At 38.2% G+C, this 19,928-nt stretch overlaps 1 protein-coding gene across 1 annotated transcript in view; it reads left to right on the top strand.

The window, feature by feature from the left end:
• TEX26 (testis expressed 26) overlaps window positions 1-19,928 on the top strand; it is a 48,781-nt gene that overhangs the window by 18,342 nt on the left and 10,511 nt on the right. The window contains exons 2-3 of the mRNA XM_053705040.1: window positions 12,572-12,653; window positions 18,792-18,954. Of these exons, the coding sequence (XP_053561015.1) occupies window positions 12,572-12,653; window positions 18,792-18,954 (245 nt within the window). The remainder of the gene's footprint in view (window positions 1-12,571; window positions 12,654-18,791; window positions 18,955-19,928) is intronic.

The raw sequence follows: 19,928 nt of genomic DNA, 5'->3' as shown, positions 1-19,928 counted from the left end.
TTTCCACAAAGGATAACTGGCAAACAAAGACAATTTGACAGAAGTAAATTGGAAAGTTGTTTAAAATGTTATGCTCTATCTGAATCGTGAAAGAAAAATGTTGGGAGTTATATCCCTTTAAGTACTATTACTTTTTTTTTTTTTTTTGGCAAGTTTTACACAATTTCATATTAAAACCCATGGTAAATGTTAGTTTTCAATACCTTTTTAATTATCATTTGTTACATAGGGGGACAAAGCTGAAGATTAAGTTCTCATATCTACAATAGTTGAGAGGAATATAAATGTGCTCCAGTTGTTTCAAGTGTAGCGCAAAATATAGCTTTAGCTAAAGCAATATTTGCGCTCCATTTTGTAACACCAGCGCAAGCAAATGTGGGCTGGTATTACAGGTGATGTGCAATGGGAACGTGACCTCGTGTTCGCATTGCACGGAAGCCTTGTGCTCATTAGAGCACTCTTCCATAGACTCAAATGGGAGCCGTGAGACACGGCATGAGAACTAGAGCAGCGCAGGAGGTAAGTGACACAGCAATGGGCAGCAAATGTAAATGTATATGCTTATATACATATATATATATTTGTGTATATACACACGTTAATAATTATATATTTACAGGTAACACACAGTTCCCATAGACCCCAATGTAAGGGCACGTTTCAGGGCCACTGACTTTAGCCCCCAACAACTGCTAAATAACCCTTAAGTTTGGGGGCAATTGGGGGGCATTTAGAAAATTAACCAGAGGTCTGACTTCTGGTTAATTTTCTGAGCGCTAATTATTTATTGCGCACCCGCAAACGGGCAGATTTGCTGTTTGCGGGCACACAATTTTACACTCTACTTGTAATCTAGCCCATAATGTTCAAAACAAGATTGGTAAACCTTTAAAATGATCTGGAAAAAGAATAATTTTGAAGGGCTAAAAAGGTCCACAGTGCAAGGTTGCCATGGTGATATACATTTCAGGGAATTAGGAAGCAAGGACCTCCAATGTAGTATTTTCTGAGATATTAACAGTGCCATGTGTTAACCCAGTAAGTAAGTCGGAGATAAGGGCACTACAATACTGGTTAAAAACATGGTGTAAAAATGAGGGCTTTGACTTTTTATAGCAGTGGACTGACTTTTCACTTGGGTACAATTTGTACCGTAAGGATGGGTTGCACCTGAATGACATGGGTGCAGTTGTGTTCGAGGAGAGGCTTTTAAAGTAGGAGAGAGGGGTGGGTCAGTCCAAACATAATAGAATTGACAGATCAGTGTCTGATTATGATACATCTGGAATATCTCAAAGCTTGGATCATGGAAGAGTACACTTAGGAAATTTGGAGGCAAGAGCACCAAGTAGCAACAGAAAACACAAGAAAATTAAATGTATAGCAACAAATTCAAGAAGCATGACTGGTAAAATGGGGGAGGGAGCTCTTAGTAGAAGAAGAGGAATATGATATCATTAGCATAACTGAAACCTGGTGGGATGATTCACATGACTGGGGGTAACAAAAGGGAAGGAAGAATTTCCGTGTATATTAAACCTGACCTTTAAAACTAAATTAAGGAAACATTTTTATGATGATATTGGTGATAATGTAGAGACCCTGTGTGTTGAAATAGAGAGGGGGGGGATTTTTTTATTAGGTATATGCTACAATCCCCCAACATTAGTATGGTGGAAACTCAACTGCTAGATCTAATTAGACAACATTGAAAATAAGAGTTCTAAGACAAACCCCAAAAAAGGCTAAAAAATATAAGAAGGGAAATTATAGGTACATTTAAATGTGAGAAGGGTAGCATGATTAGCAATGACTGGAGAAGGACTGAGGGGCTAAACCATTGCTTTTCTTCAGAATAAAGATGAGAGGAGCAAATGAAAAGACTTTGAAACAAACTAGAACAAATGGAATACACCTAACAGTTCTAATGGAACTTGTCATATTGAAAACTTCCAGTACCCCATTAGTAGTAGATCATGTCAAACTAATATTCTATGAAAAGGTAAGAAAATATAGATAAAGGGGAATCAGTTGATGTGGTTTACTTGGATTTTGCAGAGTATTTTGATACAGTGCCACATGAAAGGTTATTGTACAAAATTAAGGGACTGAGAATATCTGAAAATGTTAGTTCATGGATAAATAACTGGATAAAAGACAGGAAGCACTATGTTGCGGTTAAAGGATCATACTCAGGAAAAAAGTAATTAGTGGGGTCCCCCAGGAAAAAGTAATGGGTCATGTTCTTTTTAAAATTTTTATAGATGACTTGAAGGAAAGATTAAATAGCAACAGATCTAGTTTTGAAGATGATACAAAGTTGTGTGTGGTGATTAGGCCAGTGCAGGATGTAATTGTTTTGTAAGGGGATTTACAAACAATTGTAGGAATGGACTGGTAAATGGCAAATAAGATTTAATATTGGTAAATGCAACGTTCTACAGTTTGGAACATTTTTGGACTTTGCAAAACAGAGGAGGAAAATGATTTAGGTGTACTTATAGATAACAAGCTAAAATTGTGTAAATTCTGTTGCTGTATAAATCCCTGGTAAAACCTCACCTTGAAGTGAAGTTCTGTTTATCATTTAAAAAAAGGGACATTGCAGAATCGGAAAAAGTTTGGAGAAGAGCCACAAAACTAATAAGGGGGATGGAGGATTTAAAATATGAAGAGGGTTAGCCAAATTGAGTCTGTTTACTACAGACTGAGGACTGGATTGAAAACCTCTGCTCTAGAAAAAAAGGCACATCAGAGGTTATATGATTACAAAATTTAAAGGGACAGTAAAGTCTTATTAGACATTCATTATTTAGATAAAGCATACAATTTTAAACAACTTTCCAATTTACTTCTATTATTTAATTTTGCTTCCTTTTCTTGTTATCCTTTGCTGAAAGGTTTATCTACATAAGCTCAACAAATGATACCAAGAGAATGAAACACATTAGATAATAAAAGTAAGTTAGAAAGTTGTTTAAAATTGTATGTTCTATCTGAATCATGAAAGAACATTTTTGGGGTTTATGTCCCTTTAAGGCTAGAGGAAAGTTGATTTATTCTTCAGCAATGTAAACAGGTTTTTTACACAGTAAGAGCAATCAAATTGTGGAACACCTTAGATACATTTAAAAATTATTTAGATACATTTCTGCTTGAAATACATAGTTTAGGGATATAATTTTTTAATGTTAAATGGATCCGATTTTTAATTGTTTAATGTAAGTTTAATTGTCAGCTTCTTTAGCGTATTTCAGGTAATCTCTGTATAGGTTGAACTCGATGGGCTTCTGTCTTTTTTCATCCTCATCTACTATTTTACTATGTAAGTAAATTGCGCCTTGCAACTAAATTTGTGAGCCCTAGTATTGCCCTAAAAGACTACTGCCATATCACTGTTTGATTCATTAGCCAGGCAAAATTTGCAAGGCTGTAATTGTACACTGTGACTAATGGCATTATGTGTGGGCAGAGCAGCATGATGGGAATTGTAGTTCACATGTGATTCATAGCTTAGTAATGGAGTCCACTCTGTGATCGTTCACTCAAAATATGCAAACATGCTATATTTTTCGTCATCACATAATTCTTCTCAGATATGAAGGTACATTATGGTGCATCTTAAAATTTGAGTTTACTATCACTTTAACTATCTGTTTAACCTCATTTCAGGGGTTAGTAGCTATGTCCATTCTGACGTATTATTATTATTATCAGGTATTTGTAGAGCGCCAACAGGTTCCGCAGCGCTATGAACATGGGTGGTATATAAAAAAAGATTACAGGGAGGGGGGAGAGAGGTCCTGCCGAGAGTTGCACTGTTGTAGTCGGCTGTTATGAAGGTGAACTACAAACAGCTGGGCTCATAGGCTTACATGCTATGGGGTTTTAGGGGATAGCAGTGGAGATAGGTTTAGTGTAGGTTGTAAGCGTCCCTGAACAGTAGAGTCTTCAGGGAGCATTTGAAGCTTTTAAAACTAGTGGAGCGAGGCATACAGTTCCATAAGATAGGAGCCAGTTTTGAGAAATCTTGTAGATGGGAGTGTGAGGAGGTAACAAGAGAGGAGGAGAGTAGGAGATCATGAGCTGAGCGAAGGGGACGGGAGGGAGAGTATCTGGATACAAGGTCTGAGATGTAGGGGGGAGCAGTGCAGTTGAGGACTTTGTTTGTCAGAGTGAGAATTTTGTGTTTAATCCTGGAGGCAAGAGGAAGCCAGTGAAGGGATTGGCAGAGAGGTGCGGCAGATGAAGAGCGACGTGCAAGGACGATGAGCCTGGCAGAGGCATGCATTATGGATTGTAAAGGAGCTAGGCGGCAGCTAGGGAGACCAGAGAGGATAGAGTTGCAGTAGTCGAGGCGGGGAATACTTTGTTGTGTCTTCTGTAAGGAAATGTCTAATTTTAGCGATGTTTTATTAAGGTGGAAGTGGCAGGCTTTAGCCAAGCACTGAATGTGAGGAGTGAAAGATCTGAGTCAAGTGTGACCCCAAGACATCAGGCATGTGAGGTTGGGGTAATGATGGAGTTATCAACAGTTATAGAGACATGGGGGGTGGTAAAACATGAAGATGTTCAAGCTTAAAGCTTACTTCTTCCACCTCAGACAAAACATTAACACTGTCAGAATCAGAAATTTCACCCTCCAGAATGAACTGAGGTAACATCCTCCCTAGAATTATGAGGAAGATCAACCTGTATAGTAGCTGCTGAAACAGGCACTTTACAATCTATTAAGTGTTTAGTTTTCCTCTTGCATTTTCCTAAAACAGGAAAGGCAGATAAAGCTGCAGATACCGCAGAAGATAGCTGTGTGGCGAAATCTGCAGGCAAATATACCACCCATCAGCTGATTATTTCACCTGTGCACCGGTCAGTGGTGTCACTAGGGGGGTGCGGGCCGCACCTGGGTGACACCCTCCAGGGGGTGACACCAAAAAATTTTTTTTTTTTTTTTTTTTTAATTTTATTGAAATTCAAAGAAATACAATGTTGAGATGCATAGATTATTTTATTAGAGGCTGGCATTTGTGAACATTAGTGGGACTGGGGAAGTTGTAGACACACAATATGTTTGCCCCTTGAGCCAGTGCTGCAATTTCAACAAATAGTTTTCCTGGCTGCTTTTGCTTGTTTGTACTTTGCTCCTCCCCTGCCCAATTTCACTATGAATGTTGTGGGTGTGCCGTGGGGCTTGCAAAGTTGCGCTGCTAGCCTAAACCTGCCTTCCTATCTGTGCTCACTGCTCAGTGACATGCGGCCCAGGGCTGTGCACTGACAGACTTGGAACAGAGTCAGAGAGCAGAATTTTCATAGTTTGCGCGCCTAAACCTTTTCTTCAGTGATTTATTTTAGAGTGCTCTGTTTATCTTTAATTTGATGTTCTGCTGAGTCAGGGAGCAGCTCTAGGCATGAGATTAATAATTAATGCAGTGCAGTTTACATATTTTGTATGTGTGTGTCTCAGTGTTTTTGTGTGTGTGTTTTTTGTGTGTGTGTCTGAGTGTGTTTCCGAGTGTTTGTGTGTGCATCTGAGTATGTTTTTAAGTGTGTCTGAGTGTTTGTATGTGTGTTTGCCTGTGTTTTTGTGTGTGTCTGCTTTCTGGGGGGGGGGGGGTGACACCATGACTTACCGCACCGGGTGACACCAACCCTAGTGACGCCACTGGCACCGGTTCAGCTATATTGAAAACCTGGCATGTTGGGGGTACTTGAGGACCGCAGTTGAGAAACAATGGCCTAGATCAATATCTTGGGTTTTCTGCTAAAAAAAAGATATAGTTTTGATAGGTAAATAAAAAAAAAAAAGACTATTTCTGTTTAAATGGAGTGATAGCAAAAATGCAAAAAATTGGCTTTGTGCAACATATTAGGGGTTTTGTGTGTTTGTTTTTTTTTCTATTTGTTTTCTCAGTTGACTTCTATGGGGAATACATGAACGCGCACGCGATTTGGCTGTTTAGATTACGTGGCTTAACATGCGCAAAATAAGATATTTTGCAACTTGTAATAGCTGTGCAACCCCAAATGTGTAAAAGCCATAACGAGCGCGGTGTTCTCGCAACTGATTTGCTGCACAACTTGTAAACCTGCCCTTTATGTGGTGCTGGGCGACTCTACAAATCAGTTTTAATCAGTTACTTGTATGATAAAATTTACATCCTGAACAATATATTCCGTCCATTCATATATATTTTTTAGGAGGTGCTTCTTGAAGTTGAAGTCACAACACTCGTGATGAAAAATAATTGTATGAGAGTAGGTTGGACCAGAGCTGTGGAAAAGATGAACCTGCATATTTTGTAAATGTTGGAATGGAAATATCGCAGAAATGTAAGCCGAAGGGGCATACTTATCAAGCTCCGAATGGAGCTTGATGCCCCGTGTTTCTGGCGAGACCGCTGCTCCATAACCTGTCCGCCTGCTCTGAGCAGACGGACAGACATCGCCGAGACATCGCCGAGTACGATCGGGTTGATTGACACCCCCCTGCTGACGGTCTATTGACCGCAAGTCTGCAGGGGGCGGCGTTGCACCAGCAGCTCTTGTGAGCTGCTGGTGTAATGCTTAATCAGGTCCGACAGACCTTGATAAATAGAGGCCTATGAGATCAGCTGTTTGTAGTTCACCTTCATAAAAGCCAACTACAACAGTGCAACTCTCGGCAGGACCCTCTACCCATTTGATCCCTGTTATCGTTTTTTATATACCACCCATGTTCATAGCGTTGCGGAACCTGTTGGGGCTCTACAAATACCTGAAAATAATAATAGGGTATATTGATTCACATATACTGTACCCTTTTTGGTATGTGTTTTATTTTCTAACAGGTGCTTTATTATTGGGGGTGTAAGTTACCAGGGTAACCCCTTGGTGGCTTTTCTGGTAGTGGGAGGGGCCTAATGCCTTTATATTGATTGTCACTTTATTCACTATTGTTGGTCTGATGAAGGGGTTTTCATTTTCTTTTATGTTTCAGAAAGAGCTTACGATTTTAAACAACTTTGCAATTTACTTCCAAAATCTAATTTGCTTTGTCCTTTTGGTATCTTTTGTTAAAAAAAAATAGTTAGGGAGGCTCAGGAGCTTGGTGCTAGCTGCTGATTGGTGGCTGCACATATATGCCTCTTGTCATTGGTTTACCAATGTGTTCAGCTAGCTTCCAGTGGTGCATTGCTGCTCCTTTAAGAAAGGATTCCAAGAGAAGTAAGCAAAATTGTAAAAAAAAAAAAAAGTAAATTGGAACATTTTTTAAAATTTGGGGTTTCGTGTCCTTTTTTTAGGAAAATTATAGTCTTTCTCTTTATTTAAATGGTGACTTTCCCCAACCCCCCACCCCACAAATGTTCAGTGCTATACTGTCACGTAGATAAAAGTCAAATCAGATGTGAACATTTTCTACTTTCCCTCAATATTCAGTTATTTCATTGTAAATTGAAAGCCCCAACTTTCTTGTGGGTCTCATTGTTAGTAAGAGGTACCAAGCACACATGGACTTGTTATAAGCAATTAATTGTTTGGAAGTCACATAAAATTCCTTTTAATAATATGACTTGGCTATTACCAAGCAACAATATAAATGCAGTGCAGACCTCTGTGTTCTCTGCAGTAGAGCTAGGGAGAAAAAAAGTAATTCCCGTCACAAAGAACTGCTGATCAAAATTATATAAAAGGATTAATAACCTAATTCTTAATTTATTAATTGGGGCCGAATTATCAAGCTCCGAATGGCGCTTGATGCCCTTGTTTCCACACGAGCCTTTAGGCTCGCCGGAAACAGCAGTTATGAAGCTTCAGTCTAAAGACCGCTGCTCCATAACTTGTCCGTCTAGTCTAAGGCTGCGAACATCAATCCACCCGATCCTGCTAGCGGATTGGCCGCAAATCTGCAGGGGGTGGCATTGCACAAGCAGTTCAACAGAACTGCTTGTGCAATGATAAATGCAGACAGCGTATGCTCTCTGCATTTATCTATGTACGGCGGACATGATATGCTACATCGTATCATGTCCGCTCGCACTTTCATAAATCGGCCCCTATGTATTAAAGGGATGTGGAAATGATGCAGTGATTAATACCTCAGTTTCCTTCCAGAATTTCAGAGGCTCTGGCCTGCCTAGTCTACACTACATTACAGTGCTAGACCACAAGTGAATGTAATTTATCCACCTAGTATCAAAATATTTTTATTCATACAGTATTATGCTATGTGGGGATTGTCTCTTATATTTATAGAGCACACATCAGAGTGAAACACACTCCTTGCAGTTGTTCCTGTCATATATACCTGGAGAGAGTTCACCGGACAACTCAGAGGATCCGGTCTGCTTAGTTTGCACTACATTACAGTGCTTGAATACATGTGAGTGTATTTGATTCAAAATTGTATATCTAGCATATATTTGCAGAATCAAACTATGTTGACGCCTTCTCCCTTTTCTATAGATCCTTCCAGAATTTGCAAGTAATTTTTTTTAAATATATCTTTTCTAGCTCTTTTGCAAAGCCTTGTTTTTAAATATAAATTAGCAAAGGCAATACAGCCAATGAAAGACTGTAGTGCATGAGCCTTTTAGGTGTTCTAAAATAAGTATATGTATACCATAAGAATGTGTGCACTACGTCCCTTCCGGTGACGTGTAATCAGCTGTTGGAGGGGTGTGGCGCTCACTGCGCATGCGCAAGAGACCGAGCCGCCTCCAAACAGCTGTTTAAGGTGACTTATTTGAGAACGGGTCGAGGAATTCTATGGGCCATGCCGCGCATGTGCACACGGCCCTACTCTTCACTCATCAGACAAGGCACTAGCCGCACACTGGACCCTATTGGTTGTACAGCCACTGACTTCAGACACACGGACCAATCAGATAATGCAGTAATGCTTTTTTAACTATGTATTATCTGATCAGTCCGTTTGATTTTCCCACCTCCATTCAATTTCCAAATTGTTCCATCACACGCCGCCGACTTGCCGTGCCGGGGGGGGGGGGAGTTTGTGCTTATGGGGTTTACAGGGGGTGCTGATTTCTACAATTCAACATATTTCTCTATAAATATTTTGGTCCAATACAAGTTACAATTGTTAGATTTAGTTTTTAAGGTATTTTATTATTCTGCTTCACAGCTTATCCACCTGCTCCCTCTGCTGGTCATTTTATTTATCAGTTATAATATAGATATTTTTTACTCCACTCCACAGCTTTAGAAACAAGTCATATCATTTTTTATTTTTTTTGTTAAGGAATAATTTTTTATTTCAACTTATAGCATACAAGGGTCAATAAGGAAAGAAAACACGACAATAGCAATAATACAGTCCATAATCACATTTGAATCTAAATTAAAAAATTCGTACCATTGAGATCTTGTTTACTTGGATCGACAATTGTTAATGTCCATTTGGGGCTTGTTTCAAAAGTCTGTAAAGAATTCTAGAGTCTTATTTAAGGCTCGAATATCTTATTCTGTTTGTGACCCTTTACACTTCTTATTTATGAACTTCCAAGACCTTTTTTTTTTTTTTATATAAACAAATAAAACTATAAACAATAAATTCCATGTAGCAAACAATATATAAGAGTATATACTGATCCTGATCTATACAGATTATTAAACGCTAAGATTCACTCTGTGGTGTCATTTATGAAAAAGGGGGTGGGGGGTGTCCCTAAATATTTTTATTAAAATGTAATGTTATAGTAGATGTGGAGTGGTTTGTCATTTGGTATGGTATGTGAAGGAGTGTGATGTGGGGGAAGTTGAGATATCTAGGTGGATCTTGCTTACCATGGAACATTATGTCTGCGTATGTTTCAAGTGTGTTTGATAGAAGGTAGTGATATCTTTCCAATTTGAGGTTGGTTTGTGTTTTATGTATCCACATTTGTAGGGTCGGGATTGTTTCTTTTTTTCTACATTCGTGGGATGAGTTAGTGAGCACTATTTATCATGATTTGTAACAGTTTAGTGTGTAATTTTGACTTGAGTTTAGGGTATCTATGGAACAAGAAAATTGTGGGATCTGTGGTTATAGGGGATTCCAGAGTGTTTTGTATGTATGGTATGATAGAGGCCCAAAATGATTGGAATTTTGGGGCATGACCACCAGATGTGGAACAGCAGGGTACCCTCGTTTGAGCAAAGCCTCCAACAGCAGTTTGAGGAGTTAGGAAATATGTATTTAAGTCTTTGTGGTGTGTAAAGTACCATCTGGTCATACGTTTAATATTAGTCTCTAATAGTTTAGCTGAGTGTGATGATTTTTTTTTATCAAGATGAAGACTAAGCACCATTCCGCTGATGGCATTCGAAACGGTAAGTCTCTGTCTCATGATTTAGTGTAGGTCGGCAGGACATTCTCTTTTGGTGTGGTCAGGAGTTTGTAGGTTAGTGAAATGGACTGATGTATAGGTGAAGAAGAGCTACACAGTTTTTTGGGGGTTTTTTTATACGGGGTTCGTTGTCTTGTTAAATTGTGTTTTTATGTAGTTTGGAGAAAATGGTTGAGCTGAAGATATCTAAACCATTGTGCAAAGAATCCATCCCCTAGGTGCACAATAGATTGTTTGGGTAATAGCCTTCCACTAAGATGTAGGTAGGAGGAGATGTATGTCTTTGATACCAGTGGGGGTGAATGTGAGACCTGGTTGGAAACTGTTGTTTTGTAGTGGGTGTAAGTGCGGAAGGGGAATTGTGGAGAGATTATGGTGAGAGTTAACTATGCTCACCCATTCATTGTGTTTCTGAGATTATTGGGTTTTCAGGATTTTTTGTTTTAACTTGACAGATTTCTGTCCAGCATGAGGCTCCTAGTTGTGGGTAGTTTGAAAGATCATGTTCGAGCTTGACCCATTGATTATGGTGGTGTTCCTCATATGAGCACCAGTCTATTATTCTGGAAAGGAAAACAGCATTCTGATATTCGTGTATGTTTGGGACTCCTAGGCCCCGATGAGAGGGTCTCTGTATAGTGTTGATTTGACAACCCTCGGTGGGTTGGATTTCCAAATATAAGAATTGATTTTTTATTGCAATTTTTGGATCATAAGGTTTGGGAGGGGAAAAGGGACAGTCTGTAGTCCATATAGGATTTTAGGGAGTAGTGTCATATTGGCCCCTTCGATTCTTCTAAGCCACAATATAGATTTGGGAGTCTATTGTGTGGTGTTTTAGGATATATTTGAGGTGAGGGAATCATAGTTTAGTTTAGTTTAATCAGGTCAGCCAAGTTTGAAGATGTATGCCTAGGTATTTAAGGGGGTGGGTTCTGGGTGTAAATGGGGCTATGGTTTGAATGGATACTAGGTCTTCTCTTGCTATATGGACTGGGAGGAGATTACATGGGAAGCTCACAAATGTGTCATTAGGGGCATACTGATGAAACATAAAGCAATCAAAAACAAACAAGACAAAAATATTGAACTTGCAGATGAGAATTAAGAAGCCATGGTCATCAGACTGCTGCTATTTAACTCACTTTTCCATCTTTTATGTGGTGTATCTCAACCCTACAAAATATATAGATATGGTGTGTGGAAGCACACCAATCCTCAAGGGGGCGCTCTCAATCTTAACAAATGTAACACAATGTAATAAAGACAATAGTAATGTGTACAACAACACTCTAAAAATGAACAGCAGAATACCAGAGGAAAAAAATAAAAAAAATATAACCTTGTGACTGGAAACACAATAACTAAATGATATCCTGTAAGTCACAATAGCTCCAGAAGATTGCAAAGGTCAGCTCTCTGTCGTAGGGGGTCAAAATCCTGATGATAACAGATGGTCTGAAAAAAGAAACACAGAGGCGCCCAATGGCCTAATACCACAATACCAGGGGACAAGCAAAATATCAAAAAAGTCAACCCTCCCTTTGACTTTTTCCAACCGGGGAGATTGAAGACTCCTGCTTGCCCGCAATTGGCTGCATGGGGGCAGAGTTGCACACTGGCGGTTGTGTTGAATGATAAATGCGGGGACTCAATGCTGGGTGGACTTTGATAAATCTGGACCTGTGTTGCTTCCTCTTTTGTCTTTTCCAGACAAACCATAGCAAAAGGATGGTATGCATCATCTAGTAAACATAGCTATTATATTTTAGCACAGGCAGTGTGTAGTTCTTCCCTCCCTCATACACTTTCTCCCCCCCCATCCAATCAGCAATGTTCTTGTCATAATTCCTATGTGGACTCACATGTCTTGAGCACTATATGGCAGCACTGTTGCAAAAGATATTTAGTGCTCAAGACTAAATCTAAACCTACCTACGTATGCACTGCAACAAAGGATACCAAGAAAACAAAGTTTCAGAATTAAATTGAAAAGTCTTGTAAAATGTCATGCCCATTCTGAACCAGTTTAATTTTGACTTTACTTTCCCTTTAGCATTGTTGATGCACTGGGAGACCAACCAAGCAATGTAAATTGAAATTCCATTATGAAAAAAATTACAGTTGAATCCAAGATATACAATATTATGTAATATTCTAGGGTTTGCAAATGCTTGAATTCATCAAAAAGTGCATAGTAATGATTTGATTTCATAGAACATATTTTCATACATTATTTCTAGGAGGAAATATATGGGACCCATATGAAACAACAATGAATCGTGAGTACACACATAAGGGCTGTCCACAAACTCAAGCAGTACGGTAAGTAAATGTAAAGACTATAAGACTCAGAAAATATTATCTTTATCCAAAAGACAACTTGAACTTTTTTTCTTAAATCAAATTTATAACGCACACAAAACTAGATATATATATTTTTGTTGTTTCCCATCTTTGAACAACCAACATTGTTATATTAATAATACTTTATAACCTCTGAATTTCTGTCTGTTTCTAAGCATTTGCAGGCTGCCTCTTATCTCAGTGCATTTTATTAGCTTTTCACAGACAGTGCTAGTTCATGTGTGCCATATAGATGAACACTGTGCTCACTCCTGTGGAGTTATGCAGGAACCAGCACTAATTGGCTAAAATGCATGTCTGTAAAAAGCACTGAGATAAGGGGGCAGTCTGCAGAGGTTTAGAAACAATGTAAAAGTATAACAGTGTTGGTAATGCAAAACTGTGAAATGGGTAATACAGGGGTTATCTATATATTTTTAAACAATAAAAAATTTCAAATAGAATGTCTCTTTCTGAAAAAAAAACAAGAACAAAAGCCTTAATACATTTAAACAGTCTAATTTTATCAATATGTTGCAAATATAAAAGAAAATCTAGTATAGCAATAATCATATAATATGAAGCTATTTGATATTAATTTAGTTATACATTTTGTTTATTAACTAACACCTAGATTACAAGTTTTGCGCTATAGAGGGTATTTAAAGTTGCGTTATTTCACCCTTCATAGCGCTCCCATTACAAGTTTTAGAAAAGCTGGCTTGTGCGTGCGATATGGTTGCGTTGAGCTCCATACCGCACAAAATACAAGCGCTGCTTTGACGTGCTCATACATGCTTTCCCCATAGACATCAATGGGGAGAGAGTGTCAGAAAAAAGCCTAACACCTGTGATCGCGGAATGAAAAGCTCCATAATGCAGCCCCAATGATGTCTATGGGGAAAAATTTTTACGTTTAATGACCCTAACATAAACCCCACGTCTAAACACCCCTAATCTGCTGCCCCCAGACATCGCAGCCACCTACATAAAGTTATTAACCCCTAATCTACCGCTCCCGATATATCGCCTCCACTATACTAAAGTTTTTAACCCCTATTCCCCCGCACCCCAACATCGCCCACACTATAATAAATATATTAACCCCTATTCTGCCACTCCCCGACATCGCTGCCACTAAATAAAGTTATTAGCCCATAAACCTCTGGCCTCCTACATCATTACCACTAAATAAACCTATTAACCCCTAAACCGCCAGCCCCCCCACATCCCAACAACCTAAATTAAACTATTAACCCCTAAACCTAACCGTAACCCTAACACCCCCTAACGTTAACATAATTAAAATAGAGCTAAATTAAAGTTACAATTATTAACTAAATAATACCTATTTAAAACTAAATACATACTTACCTGTGAAATAAAACCTAAGCTAGCTTACAGTTAAACCTAACATTACAAAATAAAAAACCTAATATTACAAAAAATAACAAATAAAATTATCCAAAACAATAACAATTATTCCTATTCTAATACCCTGTTTAAAAAAAAACACCCCAAAATAAAAGACCCTAATCTATAATAAAAGGGCGTTACCTTAAAGAAATAAGCTCTTATTCTACAAAAGAAAAACATACACCCCCTAACAGTATACAAACTCCCACCCCCCAAACCCACAAAATAAAAAGAAAGTAAAACCTAATCTACCCATTGCCCTGAAAAGGGCATTCAGCTCTTTTGCTGCCCATTAAAAATAAAAAAATGTCTAATCTAAAAAAACACCCCAAAACGAAGAAAAAAAATGTACACAAAATAACAAACGAATTATCAAAAAATAATACAAATTATTCCTATTCTAATATCCCTTTTATTTAAAAAAACAAACAAAAAAACCCCCCCAAAATAAAAAAATCTATAATAAACTACCAATAGCCCTTTTAAAAGGGCCTTTTGTAGGGCATCGCCCTAAAGAAATCGGCTCTTTTGTTCACAAATAAATACAAAGACCCACTAACATTACAAACCCCCACCCCCCGAAACCCACAAAATAAAAAACTATCTAAAAAAACTACCCATTGTTCTGAAAAGGGCATTTGTATTGGACATTGCCCTGAAAAGGGCATTCAGCTCTTTTAAAAATGCCCACCCTAATCCAAAAAAAAACCCACCCCAAAAAAACTTAAAAAAAAACCAACCTAACTCTAACCCCTCTTTAGGTACTCACAGTTGTTGACGTCCTGCTTGAACGATCTTCATCCATCGCGGGACCGGCATCTTCTTCATCCCTGCACAGCGGCGATGCACGGAGGTCCAGGCGGAAGTTCATTGAACTGGCGCGGAGGTCCTCTTCATGTGATCGTCCGCCGCACACTGAGGATTGAAATGCAAGGTACCCCAAATCAGCCAATAGGATTTAAGCAGCTCTCATTCTATTGGCTGATTTGAATCATGATCACATGAAGAGGACCTCCATGTCGGATCGATGGACCTCCGCCTGGACCTCCGTCTCCGTGCATCGTCGCTCCACCTCCGCAGGGATGAAGATGATACTGGTCCCGCGATGGATGGAGATGGAGCCGCTGGGATGAAGATCGTTCAAGCAGGACTTCAACAACTGTGAGTACCTAAAGAGGGGTTAGAGGGCAATGTTAGTGGGTTTTTGTATTTATTTGTGAGCAAAAGAGCTGATTTATTTATGGAAATGCCCTACAAAGGCCCCTTTAAGGGCTATTGGTAGTTAAAGATAAGGGATTTTTTTACCCTTTGAGTGCTAATGACGGCTGTGAGCCGTTACAGAGTTTCCCACTCTTGTGCTCAGAGCCGTCACTAGCACTCTCCCATCTTGAGGGAGATCTGGGGGCTCCCACCCGCTCCTACTCTGGCGATCGTGCCTGTAGAGTGACAGGCATCACCGGGGCTTCCCGTTTTGCATGGTGATGTCACGCGCAATAACGTGATATCATCACCGTGCAACTTTATTTATCCTTAACAATGTTAAGTATAGGAGCAGGGGGCATGCTACTTAGAAGCCTGTATCTCAGGCATCTAAGTAGCTACAGACCCCCAAGACCCACCATTGGAAAGGTAATCACCTAACATTTCCAACAGTGTAAGTCTTGGGGGTCTGTAAAAAAGTTAAAAAAATTGTTTTAAAAAATTAAAAATCTTAGCACCCAGGTGGGAAAGTGCTTAGCACTTAAAGGGTTAAAAAAGGGGTATTAGAATAGGAATAATTTTTATTATTTTTGCTTGTTTTTTTTTTTTTTTGAGAATAGACATTTTTTTATTTTTAATGGGCAGAAAAAGAGCTGAATGAGCTTTTAAGGGCAATGCCAATACAAATGCCCTTTTCAGGGCAATGGGTAGATTAGGTTTTACTTTACTTTTATTTTGGGGGGTGGGGGTTTGTATTCTTTAGGGGGTGTATGTTTTTCTTTTGTAGAAAAAGAGCTTATATCTTTAGAGCAATGCCCTACAAAAGGCCCTTTTAAGGGTCCTTGGTAGGTTGTTATAGATTAGGGTTTTTTTTAAACAGGGTAATAGAATAGGAATATTTTTTATTGTTTTGGATAATTTTGTTTATTTTTTGTAATGGTAGGTTTTTTATTTTTTTTAATTTTATTGTTTTTAATTTTTTTGTAATGGTAGGTTTTTTTATTTTGTAATGTTAGGTTTCAGTGTAAGGCAGCTTAAGTTTTATTTCACATGTAAGTTTGTATTTATTTTAACTGGGTAGTTAGTAAATAGTTAATAACTATTTACTAACTAGTCTACTAGTCAAACTTACCTGTGAAATAAAAATAAAACCTAATCTAGCTACTATACAACTATTAGTTATATTGTAGCTAGTTTAGGTTTTATTTCACAGTTAAGTGTGTATTTAGCTTTAAATAGGTATTATTTAGTTAATAAGTGTAACTTTAATTTAGCTCTATTTTAATTGTTAGTTAGGGGGTGTTAGGGTTAGGTTTGGGGTTAATAGTTTAAGTTAGTTTTGTTGCGATGTGGGGGGCTGGCAGTTTAGGGGTTAATAGGTTTATTTAGTGGTAGTAATGTAGGAGGCCAGAGGTTTAGAGGTTAGTAACTTTATTTAGTGGCGGCGATGTCGGGGAGCAGTGGAATAGGGGTTAATACAATTTATTAGTGGCGGCGATGTCGGGAGCCACAGATTAATACATTTAATTTAGGGTTTGCGATGCGGCAGGGCCTCGGTTTAGGGGTTAATAGGTAGTTTATGGGTATTAGTGTACTTTGTAGCACTTTAGTTATGAGTTTTATGTAACAGTTTTTTTGCGTAAAAATCATAACTACTGCTCTCAGATGGTAGTACGGAACTTGTCGTTATAGGGTGTAACGCAAGCTTTTTAGCCTCACCGCAAAACTTGAAATGGCAGCGCTATGGAAATCCCATGCAAAAACGTAATTTCTTTGAGTGCGGGACTGATGTTGCGTTACAGGCTAAAAGGCTTGCGGTATAGCTATACCAACAAGACTTGTAATGGCTGCGTTGCTGTTTTACCGCTGAAATGGCCATTTTTTTAGAGTTAAAACATGAACGCACAACTTGTAATCTACCTGTACAGGTTTTAAGCAAAAAAAGTGTAGTATTTTATCTTTGGTATAAACATTTATAATTATATTTGTAAGCTTTTTAGCTGGTGTCAAAATGTAAACAATATGGACTAGATTACAAGTGGAGCACAAAATTATTGTGCTCCCACAAACCGGCAAATTTGCTAGTTTGTGGGAGCACAATAATTAACCAGACATTACAAGTGTCTGGTTATTGCTACCCCAAATGCCCTCAAAATAAAGGGCATTGTAGTTTTTTATTAAAACAATTAAAAAAGTTTTTTTTTTTTAAATTAAACAACTGCACTAAGCAGTTCTGGGGCTTTAAAGTGCCTTTAAGTTCTGATGCCGTCTTTGATGCCTATGGAAGCGCACTCTCTTGAGCGCAGTTCTTCCCAGCAATGCTAGGTAAGCTCTCATTCGCATTGCATTTAACTTTTAATACCAGTGCTCATTACAAGTGCCTGGTTATTGCTACTGCAAGTGCCCCAAATGCCCTCAAAATAGAGGGCATTCTAGTTTTTTATTAAAAAAGTTTTTTTTAAAAATTTTTTTATTTTAAATTAAAAACTGCACTAGGCAGTTTTGGGGCTTTAAAGTTGGTGGGAGTGGGTTGTTAGAAAAAAACGGCACTGAAAAGTGCCTTTACATTGCGGTTTATGGGAATCATATATATGCATATGATTATATATATATATAAATTGTATGTACAGATATTAACACATAAATATATATGTATATAATCATATACATATATTTTAAAAAAATGCTGCTCTACTTAGCCCCTTCCCTGCGCGAGGTTCTGATCCGTCTCTGATGGCATCAGAACAAGGCTACCGTAGGAGCCTATGGAAGCGCACCCTTGAGCGCAATTCTTCCTAGCAATGCTAGGCGAGCTCTCATTCGCATTGCGTTTAACTTTTAATACTAGTGCACATTATCTTGCACTAGTATTAAAAAGTGAAGAGATAATATAGCTTGCTTGCAGCAGTTTGTTTTGTGTATTTCAGTTCCTAAAACAAATAGTTTCCAAATACAGGCATACTTCATTTTATTGCGCTTCGCTTTATTGCACTTCGCAGACTCGCAACCCTGTTTTGAGCAAGACTATCGGTACAAATTTTCACATACATACATACATACATACATACATACATACATACATACATACATACATACATACATACATACACATATACACACCTATTTATACACACCACCAGCAAAAAGATTATGACTTTCTATAAAGTGTTTTTTTTTTAGACATAATGCTATTGCACACTTAATAGACTACAGTATAGTGTAAATATAACTATTATATGCACTGGGAAACAAAAAAATTGTGTGACTCTCTTGCTATATTCGCTTTATTGCGGTGGTCTGGAACCAAACCCACAATATCTCTGAGGTATGCCTGTACTCATAATGCCTTTGTTTCTCAGAGGCAATGATTTTGTCATCAGTATGGGTCATTTTACAGGTCTGTGTCAGTGATCCACATATTCTATTCATTTATTTTTCCAAAGTGGATTTAAAATACCCTGAAGGTCTAGTTTCTTGTTGATGGCATTTCTTCTCTTATAGCCCTAAAACATCAAAAGGCTACAGAAACCCATACATCCTTAGTGATCCAGTTGGGATAAGTATTTACAGTGATGAGTTTTCTTGGAAACCGTATTCTAAGCCTGAACCAATTAGAGCAGCAACAGCTTCTGGAGCAAGAAGTAACAACCCTATTCCTAATCAGGTAAAGTTTTAATATTAACAGGGCATTTATTAGGCTCATTTGGGATTATCCGATTGAGGAGGAAGGCAGCCGCTTACTACATTTGTTACTTTGCTGCACTTTTAGAAGAGGAAATCCACCACCGAAAACTAAAATATGTGCAAATCCAGATCATAGTGTGTTGCACTTTCACAAGCTGAAACCTAGCTCCGAAAAGAGCCAAATTCCCACAAGCGACCACCTTCTTCCACAATCGGATCATCGCAAATGATTTGAGTGCACGTCTAGTATTTATAATTGAAGCTGTGATTTTTGGGTATTTTATGGACATGGGACATTAAAGTCATGTTGTAATGCATAAAATAATTTCTGATACATAAATAAAAATATATCTACATTCCCTGACCTTTCCTTCAACAAATGACAGCAAGAAAATGATGCACGTTTAAAAAAAATAGTATTTTAATATATGCTGTGTCTGAAGTTTATTTTTTACTTACATTCCCTTTAAGTATTTGTTGGTCAGGCTGAAAAAATATTGGAGGTTGAAAGCATAAGAACTGTAAAGTAGATCATGTTCAAAAATAAAAATATGTAGCATAAGATATTGTGCTTCACTAGAGGATTGTCATTAGTCTCTCTAGACTCCCCAGCTTTACCAGTCTCTTAAGTATGTGATTTACTCTGCAGCAGATTCGCTGAAGAACTGAAAGATGAGTAAACTTTAGTGAATTATCTATAGAAAATAACTAGGAACTGTGACGCTGGATATGCTAAAAAGAACTGTAGGTTTCATACACAATTAGGGCAAGATTACAAGTAGCGCGTTTTCCGCGGGCGATTAGGGGGTAGATTTATCATGGTGCAGACAGACATGATCCGCTACAGCGAATCATGTCCGCCGCACATCGATAAATACTGACAGCATGCGCTGTCGGCATTTATCATTGCCCCCTGCAGATTCGCGGCCACGAAACACATAAAAAATACATTAC

The sequence above is a fragment of the Bombina bombina genome, chromosome 3 (assembly GCF_027579735.1).
Source record: "Bombina bombina isolate aBomBom1 chromosome 3, aBomBom1.pri, whole genome shotgun sequence".
Classification (NCBI taxonomy): domain Eukaryota; kingdom Metazoa; phylum Chordata; class Amphibia; order Anura; family Bombinatoridae; genus Bombina; species Bombina bombina.
This window is presented reverse-complemented; position numbering and strand designations above follow the sequence as displayed.